Source organism: Maniola jurtina, chromosome 4 (assembly GCF_905333055.1).
Source record: "Maniola jurtina chromosome 4, ilManJurt1.1, whole genome shotgun sequence".
Taxonomy (NCBI): Eukaryota; Metazoa; Arthropoda; class Insecta; order Lepidoptera; family Nymphalidae; genus Maniola; species Maniola jurtina.
Window position 1 is genome coordinate 10,460,437 of NC_060032.1, and position 15,674 is coordinate 10,476,110.

Here is a 15,674-nt window from a genome sequence, read left to right on the forward strand (position 1 = left end):
TTTTCTGGGTAATTTTCAGAGGCTTATTTTCAAAATTATAACTTTTAGAGAAAGAAATCCGTGTTTTTTTTCGAAAAACAAAACGATCAACAGCTCAACAACGACCCTTTTTCGGTCATACGTATTTAGGGATAGCATTTGACCACCCCTACAACTCTGATGTCATAGGTCGTGACGTTTTACCGGTCATCCTGAACATATCTATTCTATTTCTTTTTTCTTTATCTTTATTCTAGTTCATGAACCTGGGTAGGTATTTCGCGTTTATATTGCGCGTATTGCATCACTCGATCTAATTACTTAAACTTGCACCTTCGACGTGAAGGTGAAAATGATTAGTAAGTCACTATTTATACAGTGCATTGGGCCTGAGCCTAGAAGTAAGGCAGTTATCAATAAAATTAAATCTGATGAGCATTAGAATCAACATCAAGCCTACTAATTAAAAAAAGGATAATAAAATAAAATGGACACAAAAGCTAACAACACCAAAAAAGATTTCCTTTATACTACAATTTCTTAACAATCCGAATCCTTTTTTTTTTTAACTTGACGGCTCAGTTATTTAATAAGTACCGTAAAACGGGGCTACTTTGACTTCCAGGGTTACTTTGACAGATTTTGGGGCTACTTTGACAGAGCGCCAAAATCGGTTTTTACTTTTGCTCAGCAAGTGCGCGTGACCTCGAGTAATATTGCGTGAGGCGCGGGGTGTGGGGAACGCGTCATAGCGCGCCCGCCGACTAGTCCGAACAGGTTCGTCGCTTGAGTTTGTTGTGTTGTGTGGTGGTGCAAAAATACGAAAAAATCTTTACTTTTCGGTAAGTTTATTGTATTGTTTACTTAAATAAAACTACAATTGTGAGTATTCGTGATTAAATTGGTGTAAAATAAGGATTTTTATTTGTTTTAGGTTACCTTTGTATTTGTTTGTATTTACAAATGAACTACAATGGTCAGAGAGTATAAAAGAAAACTGGGTGCCCGGAGTTACAAAAATTACAGCGATGAAACCCTTGCAAAAGCCGTTGCTGAAGTGAGGGCAGGTCTTCTTACCCAGAGTGCGGCTGCCAAGAAGTATAAAATAAATAGAACAACTATTCTAAACAAAATTCACCACCAACATGAACTAAAGCCGGGTCATCCAACTGTTTTGACTCCTGAAACTGAAAAACTAATAGCCGATACCTTGAAAATATTAACAGATTGGGGTGTTCCTTTTACTAAACGCGATATCCAAATTATTGTTCAGATGTTGGTCACCAGGGAAGGTAGGGTTATAAAACAATGGAAAGACAACTCACCGGGGCCGGACTTTGTGACCGACTTTGCAGCGCGAAACAACCTTACTCAGAGACTGGCCACAAATATCAAACCTGCTAGGGCATCAGTGGGTCCTAATGAGATAAAAGAATTTTTTGAAAATGTGAGACCAGCTCTGGAGGAGACACGTCCAGGTCTTATTTACAATTATGATGAGACGAACGTGACTGATGACCCGGGGGCAATAAAAGTTTTAGTCCCTCGAGGTCACAGACGTGTCGAACGAGTCCAGGAGCATTCCAAATCATCGGTCAGCATCATGTTTTGTGGCACAGCAGACGGAAAAATGATTCCTCCTATGGTTGTCTACAAATCAAAGCACCTGTACGAGAACTGGACAATGGGAGGCCCACTAGGAACAATTTACAGAAATAGTCATAGCGGTTGGTTTGACATGAACCTCTTCGAGGTATGGTTCTTCAAGTTGTTGTTGCCGAGCATCCAGGAAGAAAGAATTGGAAATGAAAAAGCAGTTGTCATAGGTGATAATTTAGCTTCGCACTTCTCACCTGAAGTCGTTCAGGCAGCAATACAAAATAACATTCATTTTACGACTTTAACACCAAACTCGACGCACATAATGCAACCCCTCGATGTGGGTATATATGGTCCTTTAAAAAGACAATGGAGAAAGATTTTGGATACTTGGAGAAAGGAATCGAGAATACGGGGCATCATTCCAAAGCCACAATTTCCCATGTTACTGAAGAGACTGATGGATGCAATGGCTCCCAATTTGATGAAAAATTTGCAGAGCTCCTTCAGAACTACGGGATTTTACCCTTTCGACCCTCAAGTTGTTTTACAAAAGCTCCCAGGTGAACGCGAACAAGAAACAGGACGTATCCTAGATAGCTGTCTGCTGGAGTTTTTAAAAGAGACGAGGGGTTACAATACTGAAAGAATTCGTCACAGAAGAGGGAGGAAAGTCGTTAATAAGCCAGGAGCACAAATATTAGTTACGAGCCAAAGAGATAATGCAGAAGAAGATGCCCCAGAAATAGATGTCCCACCCACCATCGACGATATTCCAGAAATCGATTCCCCACCTATGCCAGAAGTCAGTTCGCCAAGCACCTTCAATAACTCTCCAAAATCGATTTCTATTTTAGATTTTCCAACTATGGATGACTCTCCTGAAATAGAAGAAAATGTCTCAGCTTTCGAGAATAATCAACCTTCTACCTCTGGACTGCTTACAAAGAACCAGACTGATTCCGACGAAGATGTGCCTCTGAGTTGTTTGGTTCGCAAGAAGGAAATCAAAAACAGGAAAAAGGACAAGAAGAAGAATAAGAAGGAGTCCAATTTATGTTATATCTGTAGGTGCGACTATAGGTTCTACCGTCATTCTGTTGACTGGATATGCTGCATTACCTGTAAAAACTGGGTGTGTGGGATGTGCAATAAGGGCTCAAACAATCCGTCATACGAATGTGTCGTGTGTGAGGATGACTCTGACTAATTGTTTCTTGCCTTATAATATTGCCAAAATTGATTGTTACCTTGTCTTGTTTTTAAATTGATCTCAATTATATTAATTATTACTTAAGAGACTGATTAAGTGCCATTATTGAATTAATAAAGAATAATTTAATTATTACTTAAGAGACTGATTAAGTGTCATTATTGCGTTAATAAAGAATAATCCATGTAGTTTTCAATAAAATAATAGTTTTTTTGGTCAAAATGATGTCAAAGTAACCCGTGCTTTGACTATCTTTGACTTCAGTTGCATTTCAATGCCCTGTCAAAGAAACCCCACTTCTGGGGTTACTTTGACATTTAATAAATTAAAAAAAGTAGGGAGTTAAGGGGGGGGGGGAGGTTAAATTTGCCATAGATCTGATAACCAAAGGACACATTGTTCTGTTGGCGTAAAAAAAAGTGAAATTCGAGCCGTAAAAAAAAAGTTACAATCCAAAAACCTCCAAAACCTGTTCAAAGTAGCCCCGTTTTACGGTACCTACTCGTTTAAAATATGTAAATAAACTGGATTTGGTATATCGTACCTTCTAATTACTCTAATGCATAGAGAGCCTCGGAAATGTCTCCGTAGAGGTCCTGCTAAATACTTCTTGCATCTTGTTTTGCGTAGTCTCCACCAGATTTGAAATGTCTTCTTTTATCGTACCCTCCGTTTCGATTAAAGGCAGAATCGTTATAATTATTTCGCCTGCAAAAAAACGAAAAATAATAATTAAAGTAGCTGTAATTGGCTTTCCTAAATCATAATATGAGTTTTATACTCTTATTGCCAGTCCCTAGGGCTGGCAGATTGGCGCAAGGCTATCGCAGAGCTTGATATTAGATCTATCTACTTAACTATATAGCATTTACTCAAGTCTTACAGTGGTTGCAATCCCTTCAACACAAGGAGACCTACGTCCAGTTAATTTTGGATTGTCATCCAATTCTAAGTTTAAAATTTCAAGCTCATCGGAATTGCAATATTTGTGACAGACAGATAAACGAACGAAAAGACCGACAAGAAAGCGAGATACTAAAAAAGTGTTAGAAACACATTAAAATCGGCGCATCCGTTAGAGTACTTATTATGTAGTTAGCAGATAGCACCGCACCACTATCCAATAGATGAAATAGAACAAGAGTGAATAGACACCTTCTAGGTAAACGCGTCCCATCTTAGACCACATCATCACTTTCCATCAGGTGTGATTGTGGTCAAGCGCTTGCCTTATAGTGAATAAAAAAAAATAGATAGTGGTACATTACATTATCTTCCATAAAAAACACGAATAAGTAGATAAACTACAGTACTACATTAACACTGGTATTGTGATAAGGTGCCTAATCGCTGATAGGTGATATCAGGGTGGCCCCGAGTTATTGTTTTCGGGCGGTCCGCCGAATTACTCGTACCTATACGATGTATCCTTACAGAAGATGCTTAGAAAATAATTTTACGGATTTAGAATCATCATCGTCATCATCATTAGCCTGTGATTTAGAATAGTAGACACCAAATATTTTGGTGTGTAGTATGCAAAGTAGTAAAAATATGCCATAGAACCTAAGTTAGGTAAAAAGCGAAGCAAGTGCGATTTTTTTTAATATGTGACCCATGGGAGCGCATAAATGAGTACATTTCAACGCCCCTCCGAAATTAAATCTAAGTACAGTAGCTGTAGCTGGCTGGAAATATCGTACAATGACCTTTAGAAAGGGATATCGGCTTCGTAGAGTGTTGTCTCTGTCACTCATACATATGTGACGTTTTGTCGGTCTCAACGACTAAGACAACGCTCCTACAACCTTTATCTCTTTCTAAAGGTCGATGTAGGTACAATATTTCCTGTACAGTACTGTATATCATGATAAAGTGGTCGAATATGAGCAATTATGATACCTCCCTAAGACGCCGGTACACACCTGAACCAAATCTGTGTGATTCGGAGTCCAAAAAGTGGTATTTGGAGACAACGACAGGCTGAATGGGAGCTCCTGCGTCCAACGCAACGTGGAAAGCACCTTTCCTGAATGGCAGCAATTTGTCGCCCGAGTGCCGCGTACCCTCGGGGAATAGGAGCAGCTTACGCTGAAGAGAGAATAATTACCTACATTAATAAATTCTTATTTGCATTATGTTGTTTTGATCACCTATAAAAGCCCCTTAAAAATATTAGAATTATTAATAAGGTTCAATATATGACATTTTATTGCATAACTTGGAATTATACAAAAAAAAAAAACCGGCCAAGTGTGAGTCAGACTCGCGCACTGAGGGTTCCGTGCTCGGGTATTATATCCAACATTTTGCACGATAAATCAAAAACTACTATACATAAAGATTAATGAAAATCTGTTTTAGAATGTACAGGTAAAGCCTTTTCATATGATATCCCACTTGGTATATTTATCTTACTTTGAATATTGAAACACATTTTAATTTTTTTTTTAATGGAGCAACCACAAATTCGCGGTTTTCAGATTTATTCCTGTACTTGTGCTATAAGACTATGCTCATAATTCTAGATCAACGGGAAGTACCCTATAGGTTTCTTGACAGACACGACAGACGGACAGACAGACAACAAAGTGATCCTATAAGGGTTCCGTTTTTCCCTTTGAGGTACGGACACCCTAAAAATAAAATACCTAGATAGGTATTATGCAAATCTATTGCAAAACTACAGATCTTAGCTATATATTTGTAGTTCCTACTTTCCTATAAAACTGAATTGCAGATGGGTAAGTAAATTCGCATCAAGGTAACATGAAGGTGAGTCTTTGTTTGCATTTAGGTCTATTCATTGCTCTACTGAACCGTAAATTAATGACTAAGTTTGTTATCTGCTGGCACCGATATTACATTGTACAAACGCGTGCTTTGCCTCACTTATGTTTATGTGAAACCCAAACATAATAATGATATATGTATACCTAAGTACCTACCTACTGATTACATGAAATATTTTGATTTCTAAGCTATGTTTTCCCTACACCAAAGGCAAACTTAATATTTAATTCGTTAAAATTTATAACACCCCCGACAAGTGAAGGTTACAGTAACTAGAAAAGAGCTGATAACTTTCAAACGGCTGACCCGATTTTCTTGGATTGTAGCCATGAACACTCGATCAAGCCACCTTTCAAACAAAAAAAAACTAAATTAAAACCGGTTCATTAGTTTAGGAGCTACGATGCCATAGACAGATACACACGTCAAACTTATAACACCCCTCTTTTTGGGTCGGGGGTTAAAAACGCACATAGTCAAGTCCGAAAAGTTAGAGATGCGTGCCCAGGATCGAACCCCCGACTTTGCGAATAAAAAGCCGACGTACAACTAGGCTATCACCGCTCATGATATTACATAATTCCGAGGTTACAGGACAATGTAATTATTATTAGCCAACAGACAGGAAAATAGCAGATTACACTGTTACACATGCAGTGCACATTAAAAACGTCTTTGACACACATTACACAGGATCGTAGGTACGATAAATATCAAAGTACAGTCGTATACCTAGGTAAATAGGAACTACATATTTTTCTTTTGGACCATAGCAGACACGATTTATTCATCAGCGATCGGCGATTTACTAGCTTTTCGGAAGCTCGATGCCGCTATTGAACGATCCCCTTCGCACTTAAACAATCTTTAGTATCAGTACCTAATCAAGTCGATTTACTTAACTACTTTTTACGTTTTTAAAAACCCCGTGGGAACTCTTTATTTTGCGGGCATATAAAGGACAATTCGTAATATGGGTATTTGTAATATGATTTCAATACAGCAATCGAACGCAAAAAAAAGGGATGGATCAACAAATTCCTGAAAAGCCGGCAACGCATTAGCGGTTCCACTGGTGCTGCAAATGTTCATGGTTGTCAGTAATCACTTAACATCAGGTGACCCGCGTGCACGTTGGCTCGCTATTTATATTTTTTAAAAATCAGATGCCAGGCAGCATCGCAACAATCGCTACAATGCGCGTTTTCAATGCAGTGATCGACCGCAGAAAATCGTTACGCGATGCAGTATCGATAGCCAAATAAGTGCAATAACCGATCGCTGATGCTAAAAGCATCGTGTTTGCTCTAGCCTTTAGCGGACTTAAAAGGTTAACAAACCGCATAAGTAAACCTTTTCAGAGCGTACGCGCTTGACCGTATACTTAAAGATTGGATTTCGTTTGTAGTACGAAAAGGAACACGTACAGTTTAGTCCAGTTCGTCTGCCTAGAGGTGCTTTACTAGGAATCAGGAATCTAGAAATCATTATCATCATCATGATGATCAACCATCGCCAGATCACTACTGAGAACAGGTCTCCCCTCAGAATGGAGAGTTAGGCCATAGTCTACCACGCTGGCCAAGTGCGGATTGTCACACATTTTGAGAACATAATGGGAAAACTTAGGCATGCAACCTAGTGTTTGTTTTTCTTCATCGTTAAAGCAAGTAATATATTTTAATTGTTTAAAACGCACATAACTCGGAAAAGTTAGAGAAGCGTGCCTGGGATCGAACCCCGGACCGAAACCACTGAATAAGAGGCTGACGTCTTAACCACTAGGCTATCACCGCTATAGGTCTAGAAATACGTGATAGGTAAGTTGGCAACAGATCCAGATGGCAATCGGAGTATGAGGCGGGGGTACGACTACGCCCCGCACACCCGCGCTATGCCACACCGAGTTAGCGCGGAGGCTGTGCGGAGCGTCTCCGCGCCGATTGCCATCTCGACCTGTCGCTTACTATAGAATTAGGTATACCTTATGATTCTTGACGGCTTCGGATTGCTTGTTGAGGACGGAGCGGGCAGAGCTCGCGCCCCGGTCGATGAAGACCGTCCCCCACATCCAGGTGGCGGTGCCGAATGGCACCAGATACTGTAGTGACCGTTTCGACACCACGGTGCACCTTGCCATTAATGGCCAGAGGACTGCTAAAACTGTAAAAAAATATTTGCATGCTTAGTCAGATTTTTTTTTCATCATAATTTTTTTAGTAGATTATACTTAGGTACAATTACCGCTTAATATGATAAATGATAAGAAATTAGTAGGTACTATGAAGTAGGGGCGCCAGCCAGGTAACCTCCCAGTGTGCCTGGATGCTGCTGGTCCCTTTTGGATGCGTCCGAGGGGAAGAGCAGTGTTCGGGCCGGTGCGCCCCGGTAACATGGCTAATAATTTCTCTTCGGAGATATTGTTGGCTATGGCTAATGACCTGGCAGGAGGGGAGGTTTCTCCGCGTGTCACTCTGACTAGCAGAGGGCACAGTGGATGAAGCGGAGGATGGGACGCGGGCGACGTGCGCGTCCCAAGGTCGGGGGACGCACTTCGTTGGTGCGTCCCGGAGGTGCGTCGATGGGGACCGAGCAGGTCCCCGGTGGAGGGTCTGCCTTGGCAGACGTCGCTGGCTGGGTCGTGGTTGTTTGCTTCGGCCGTTCCCGTGACCCAGTCGCCAGGCGACGCGCAGTAGCGCCGCTGGGGTTTAGTGGGTATTCCGGTCGCCTCTCGGCCGGCGAGTCCCACATACCCTCCCTCAGCTGGCTGGCTGCCTCACGGCTGGCTGGCTAGCTTACGGGGGGGATGCGTAAATGCATTCCCCAGCGTCAACAAAAAAAAAAAAAAAAAGGTACTATGAAGTACAATAGTAGGTCTATCTACCTACTTAGTTGAGGAAATCTATGAGGAGAACACTAAATACCTACTTACTTAATTAAAATATTTACAACTAAACGCAGTAGCCAGCATGTGGGATGAAGATGATTGTACCTACTCGTACATAATCATCTTCATCACACATCATTATAAGTATTGATTAAGTAGGTATCTTAAGTACTTATCTTTAATGTTTCAGAGGATCATTATTTATTAAAAAAACATGTCATTGAGCCATTGAATAAAATAGCAAATTAAAAAAAGAGTAGGTAGGTAGCTAGTACCTATGTGTTATGTGCTGTATCCAGCCATCTGATAAGGATGGGTTAAGTAGGTACTTATATCCTATGTGTATGTACCTATATGTGTGTTTACATATCGTGAGTCATGGCTGTACTATTTCCGTTTTGATTGCCAGCTGATTAAATCTATTCTGTATCTCAAATATTAAAAAATATCATATTATGGTTTAAATTAAAATAAAATACACTAAACTTTATACTTTTCCCCCATACCTACGCAGACATCTGACCTGGCCTAGGGCTAATATTACTAATTATAATTTATACCTAATATAAATTTCTGAAAAAAAATATACCTACCTACCTATCTATTGTGATTTGTGTCGTAGGCATCCACCGATCATTAAAAGGTATCTACTATCGTGCGGATAATATCAGTACTTAATTTTATTGTCTTCCAATGAATGCAATCGCTTATTCCACAAAATAAAGGCAGTTTTTATAGGCAGGTACATAGGTTATTCATCGTTACCTACTCGTTCCTATGTCATTATTACCTATACTTAGTTAGTGTACTAAAGGGGCAAAAAAAAGATCCGACGAATTGAAAACCTCCTCCTTTTTTTGAAGTCGGTTGAAAAGGCAAATTCACTCTGCCACTTTAGCATACTAACTCCACTTTTTAAAATAAAAAAAGATTCCGGTGAATTGAGAACCCCCTCCTTTTTTGAAGTCGATTAATAAATTTTGCGTCCTTGCATTTTGCAACTCCTTTACGTAATACCTACCTACTTGCCTATAGTAATCAAATTGACTAATTGCCTCTTAAAATGCCATCAAAAGAAACGATAAATAGGTAGGTAGGTAGCTACTTATGTGTCTAAAATCCCATTTACGGGCCGTTCTGCATTTTATAGGATATGAGTTTGTAATGCGTGGTTCGAGAAATTTGAAATTAATAGGTGCGAGTAAATAAGTACATAGGTACCTAATAACCTAACTAGGCATATCTAGAATATGATGCGATCGAAAATGATTTGTGATTTATTTCATTGATATAAAAAACAGAAGTTCAGTCTAAGAACTTTTATTTTAAATTTTTTGTCTTCGATAGCTAAGCCACATGAGTAGATAGGTCTACTCTGTGGCAAGGCTATACTGAAAATGGAGAACGTCTGATAAAATATCTAAACAAGCTCGACTACCGCAACCAGTCTCCCTAGAGTTTCCTTCACTTCCTTTAGTAAGTAGTGCTGTGAAGAGATAGTGAATGCCAAAAAGTTCAAGAGTTCGCGGTCCGCACCTTCTCGCAGCTGGGTACCTTATAAGTTATAATTACCGTATAAATCAATACAGCTCTGGTGATTCAGCAAAACAACGGCCCCGCGGGAGTCGTCGACATTTTCCAGACCACGCACCGTCCAGCGGATGCCGAGCAACCGAGCTGTTAGCCGGAGGAATGCCGCTGGGATCCTACAAAATAAATCGTTACACGTAGGTGAATGCTCACAGACGAAAGGTCTAAATGTCCACCACCCGACTTCACTATGTCCATGTGGAAAAGTGTATCTAAGTATAACCTAGCTAATGGTGTAAGACTTTTTGAAATCGGATGAATAGCTTCGGAGATTACATCCTACATCCAAATATTACTTCTTTAGATATTAGTGCAGAATGTAGATAAAAAAATATGATGTAAATCACGGGTTTAAAACGGGGTTACTTACAAAGCATTCTTAGGATCGAACGGCTTTAGGAACATCAACGGCAGAGGTGCTGTAGCGAATATTAACGACAGCACCACGAACAGTGTAAACTACAAAACAAAACATTTTGTCAACATAAAAATTGTAGGTAGTGTACAAAAACATAATATCTTAGTCGGGCATGTGTGTCGCTTTAGGTTGAACTATCTACTCTGTTTTACGATCAATGTACTTAAAAATAAAATTATATTGATTTCGAAATTTAGGGTACATAATAAGAAACTATTCCTATTATAAGAGTGTAGATAAAAAGACCAGGCGCCACTTTCAAACCTGATACATTTAAGAATCAGATAATGTTAGCACCGAATTCATAAAGATACCTACAGTATCATATTGTAATATTCTGATATGATACTTATTGCATCAACTGACATACATTGCGTTGATAAGTGAAAGATGAGCACTGTGCAGCCAAAACTAAATAACCTGTAGTTAGGTAATCCACACACCAGACAGTTACCCACCCACTATTTCACCCTTTTTAACCCCCGACCCAAAAAGAGGGGTGTTATAAATTTGACGTGTGTATCTGTCTATCTGTCTGTGGCATCGTAGCTCCTAAACTAATGAACCGATTTTAATTTAGTTTTTTTTTTGTTTGAAAGGTGGCTTAATCGAGAATGTTCTTAGCTATAATCCAAGAAAATTGGTTAAGCCGTTTGAAAGTTATCAGCTCTTTTCTAGTTACTGTAACCTTCCTTTGTCGGGGGTGTTATTATTTACACTAATTGTAACAATTTGACAACCTTCCTGGGGGCAGTGGTGAGCGTTGTGGTTTTATAAGTGGAAGAGTGGGAGAAAGTCACATTGGGAATTTATGTTTTCTAAATTGACTTAGAACTCTTATCTGGTGAGAGAGTTCGACGGCGTGTCTGAATCTGAACTAGCCCTTACTTTCAATCTACCGAAATAGATATATCTAATCTACCCCTCTAACCTAAATCTAACCGATTTCGATAAAACATAAGTATTATTATGTAACCTAGACTTCAATAATTATACTTAATGTGGGATAAATTATTCTAAAGACAGGTAGTTTTTACCTTTATATAATATCTAGCGATTGAGCTGATTGTGAATAGGATAATAAGAAGTGCCATCACACACCCGAATATAACGTTAAAAGCGGCCATCTTCTTTTAGTCACATTTATAAAAACCTGAAAAAAAATGGTTTAAGTACATATACATACTATAGGTACATACTTTTAATGATATATAAAAACTATCCGTATACATACGTAATATTATAAATGCGAAAGTGCATCTGTTTGTTATCTTTTCATGACCCATTCGTCTAACCGATTTTGAAGAAAAATAGATACTTACAGAGATAATCTTGCAACCCGGGGTACAAAGTAACAAACGTTCCGCACGTTGGTTACTTTTTGTCCCGGAAAATCAAAAGAGTTCCAATTGGATTAAAAAAACTAAATCTACGCGTACGAGGTCACGGGCATCGTAGTAAACTACAAAGTAAAACATAAATATTTGCTAAGTATCTCCTATGTTATGTATCTCCTATGTTATGTAGTACCTAGCAAATAAATACTTAACAATGACAGCCGTGGAACTGTAGGTAGGTAAATAAAACATTATGCGTTATTTACTTAGACCGGAAATATGAGTTTGCCGACACACTTCCCGGGAAATAATATCATCTTAAAAGCCACTTTTCGCATATTTCCAAAAATTTCACGATTTTCCTACCTACTTTAACAACTAGGCATCTATCCGGTCTTAAAAATTTTTCTTTAGCTCTAGACTAGGTAAGTGAGCAAGAGGACAGAATTATACAAACTTAAGTAAGAACCTATAACAAATGCTGGATTCAGAAATATCAACGTAGATTTTATAAAACGGACCTTATGCTTCTAGAGATGAGATCAATAAGGTCATTGCTCTAGCTAGAGGTAAAGAAAGTACAAGTTATAGGTGTGCGTACTTTCACTGCTTCGTTTTAAAAAAATATTTGGGAAGTACCAACTGGTAGTAGAAAGGTACTTTTTTTACTCATAGCTTTGTAGACTTGTCTGGATAATTTTATGAGGGTGGTTTTTAGGGTGCATACCTAAAGGGTAAAAACGGAGCCTTATCTATACTAATCTATACTAATAAATAAAATTGGAGTGTCTGTCTGTAGTTTCGAAATAACTACCGCATTTTAAGGTCATATGGTTATTTGAACGATACTATAACTGAATCACACGTTTTTAAAATTTTTGTCTGTCTGTCTGTCTGTTTGAAAAGGCTAATCTTGGGAACGGCTGAACCGATTTTGACGGGATTTTCACAGACAAGTAGAGAATTGACCAGAGAGTAACATAGGCTTCTTTTTTAACCGACTTTCAAAAAGGGAGTTGTGTTTTTCTACCTATGTACACCGAAATCTCCGAGATTTCTGAACCGATTTGCGTCATTTCTTTTTTAATCGATATAGGAACTTTGTGACATTGTTTCATAAAAAATTTGGAGTCAAACTCCTCAATCCTGATGCTGCAGGGTTATATATGTAAAATATAATGTCAGTCTGCTATCTGTCTGTCACAGGTCACAGGTCTTAGCTCGTGGACGAAATAAGTTACAGGCCTAAAATTTTGGTATTTAGTGTAGAAGGTTGACCCGAAATTGAACTGGAAATTCAATTAAATCCTTTTTCAGAGAGGCTCTCATACATGAAAAAGCAGTATGCTGTATTACCATGTACCATAAAGAATGTACCTACCATAGGTATACTGTAGGTACTTAACAACAAATACTGATAACAACAATTTATAAAGTAGTTTGTAAACTGTGGCCAAAATAAATGAACATTTTATGGGTTTTTCTTTCACGGTTTATAAAAAAATTTCATACACCCAAAATATGATGTTCATAATAAACAGAACACTAAAAGAGCGAGGCCTGACTCGCACTTGGCCGGTTTTTTATAATATTTAAGGGCCTACCTAATTCTATAGACGTAAGTATACACCGACGTAAATGATGATAAGTAATTAGTTATGCTATATGCATGTTTTCTACACAATACCTAATTTTCAGCAATTTCGTGAACTTTAACCTGAAACAACAATAGGGTATTGACTATTGACATAGATAAGTAAAATTCTCCGTGCGTATACAAATCTAAGTAGGTAATACAGTCAGCATTGATTGGCTAAGTATGTTTTATTTAATTTTAGATTAGATACATTGGATAAGTATTAACTAGTTCACTCGGATATTAAACCAAGTGAAATGAATTATTTCAATACCTAATGCATAGACCTATAAATACTCGTGCTAAAGGTTTAAAGTATCTTGGTAGGTAGGTATGTATTTAACGATGTTCCTTATTTCGCATTAAGTATAAATTATGTAAGTAATTAGTTAGTTTGTCTAAGTAGGTATCTACCTGCTTCAAATTAAAAAATAAATAGGTACCTACCTACCTATAGGATTGAGAGCAGATGATTTTAGAATCATGCTAATTATTTATTATTCTATAACTTCAAGTATTATCGATTATAAGTACCTAGTTGTTATTCGCGAATTGTGCACCACGGAGAAATAAATAAGTAACTAGGTACCTAATGATAATAACTTGATAACCTTATGACCGGTAATCTAGATTAAGCGAACGACAAGCAAACTTAAAACAGGATATATGTATTAATCTACACGCAAAGTGCATAATATTTAATGCAAGATGCACCTTACGTCATCTTTTAATAGGTACCTACCTAGGTAAATAGTACTAATAGCTGTACCTACTATTCCTAAGTAAAATACATACCTACTTAACTATTCATCATCATTTAAAACCCTTCCCTTCCCTGCTGTGGTGTTACTGCTTACTGGCATGGGTCCTCGCAGCAGAATGAAAAGATTGTATTTGTGGGCCATTTGGCCAATTTGGTGGATTATGGCCTATTGGCAGTCTTCACACACCTTATGAAGAACGTTATGGAGAACTCTCAGGCATATTTTCATCACGATATTTTCTTTCATCGATAAAACAAGTACAGACATCACATTTTAGGGAACCTACCATAGGAAACCGAATTCTTAATCAGCACCTATACCTACCTAGCTGATCATTCCACGATCGCATTGAAAGAAGGATTTTTTAAATAAAAGTATCGCACCATTTTAATAATAAACCTAAATTATTCAAAAATCGCGATTTTGTGTTAAGAGTTTGCAAATAAATTTCCCTCTACACTAATTGTGATTTTTGAATTATTTTGTTTCATTACTAAGGTCGTCATATGTACTAAATATTAATTAATTTTAAAATTGTAACGGTTCCTGTAGGGTGTAGATAAAGTAAAAAATACAGCGAGCGGGTATATCTACATTCTACACGTCAAAACAAAATACCGGATTAATCTACGAATAACAATAAAGATTAATAGTTATACAATTAAAATAAATATGTTTAAAAAATGTACTTAAAATAGGTGGTTGGTAGGGTAGGTACCTAAGTGCCTACCTAACTAACTACTTATAATATACTTACCTACATGAAAAAATAAAAAATAAAATGTTAGTAAAACTCACGTGTGAAGTAAAATATAAATCACTTTCACTCTCACGGAAAATTGTAAAGTCCTTTTTTAAAAGGAACTTTACCTATAGAGCAAATCGCAAAAGCGCGCACCTCAGGCGTTTCTAAACAGCACTATTCATTCACTGTTTAGAATGACATGCATGGTCCAACGCACACTACGGTGTGACAACAACTAGCTACAGTCAGTCAGTAAGTAGGTACTCAGTAGGTACAGTACGAAACTACGGACTACGGACTATAGACATCAGCTATATGAAATAGGTATGACTGAGCAGCCGCGTCAGCGTTCGTGTTAACGATTCGATAACAAAGTACGATAAGTCTTGTCATGTGCTATGCAGGCCTACACAATAATGTTAGGTACCTATTTACTCGCTTCGTGCATTGCTACTTTCGGAGTTTCAATGTCAAAGCAGGTAAAATATTATTGTAAACTGACATTGAGAGAAGACAACGGGGCACGGGCCTTTGCATTTTAAAGATACGTACTCGTAGGTACAGCGGATAAGGAAAACACTTGGCAAACATGAACATTCGCCTTCGGACCTGAAAACAACCAAGCCTCCCACCGAAATCCGTATACACGATTAATTCTACCGGTCAAGTTTGCAGCGGACTTGAAGCTGCGTCCAGTTAACTTGGCGGTGGCT

General features: G+C 38.2%; 2 protein-coding genes and 1 long non-coding RNA gene across 3 annotated transcripts in view; 2 read left to right on the forward strand and 1 right to left on the reverse strand.

The window, feature by feature from the left end:
• Window positions 1-15,247, reverse strand: part of LOC123864890 (1-acyl-sn-glycerol-3-phosphate acyltransferase alpha-like) — a 39,696-nt gene extending 24,449 nt beyond the window's left edge. The window contains exons 1-7 of the mRNA XM_045905619.1: window positions 15,015-15,247; window positions 11,517-11,632; window positions 10,432-10,520; window positions 10,044-10,177; window positions 7,569-7,747; window positions 4,717-4,882; window positions 3,336-3,499 (exon numbers count right to left, since the gene is read on the reverse strand). Coding sequence (XP_045761575.1) covers window positions 3,348-3,499; window positions 4,717-4,882; window positions 7,569-7,747; window positions 10,044-10,177; window positions 10,432-10,520; window positions 11,517-11,606 — 810 coding nt within the window. The 5' untranslated portion in view covers window positions 11,607-11,632; window positions 15,015-15,247 and the 3' untranslated portion in view covers window positions 3,336-3,347. The remainder of the gene's footprint in view (window positions 1-3,335; window positions 3,500-4,716; window positions 4,883-7,568; window positions 7,748-10,043; window positions 10,178-10,431; window positions 10,521-11,516; window positions 11,633-15,014) is intronic.
• LOC123864719 lies at window positions 671-2,788 on the forward strand. The gene is made up of 2 exons (XM_045905341.1): window positions 671-821; window positions 914-2,788. Exon 2 carries the CDS (start codon window positions 953-955, stop codon window positions 2,786-2,788), a length of 1,836 nt encoding a protein of 611 aa, XP_045761297.1. The 5' UTR covers window positions 671-821; window positions 914-952.
• LOC123864893 lies at window positions 4,208-15,481 on the forward strand. Its single transcript, XR_006795858.1, has 3 exons — window positions 4,208-4,564; window positions 8,448-8,454; window positions 15,472-15,481. It is a non-coding gene; the product is annotated as an uncharacterized LOC123864893 (long non-coding RNA).
• The last annotated feature ends 193 nt before the right edge of the window (window positions 15,482-15,674 follow it).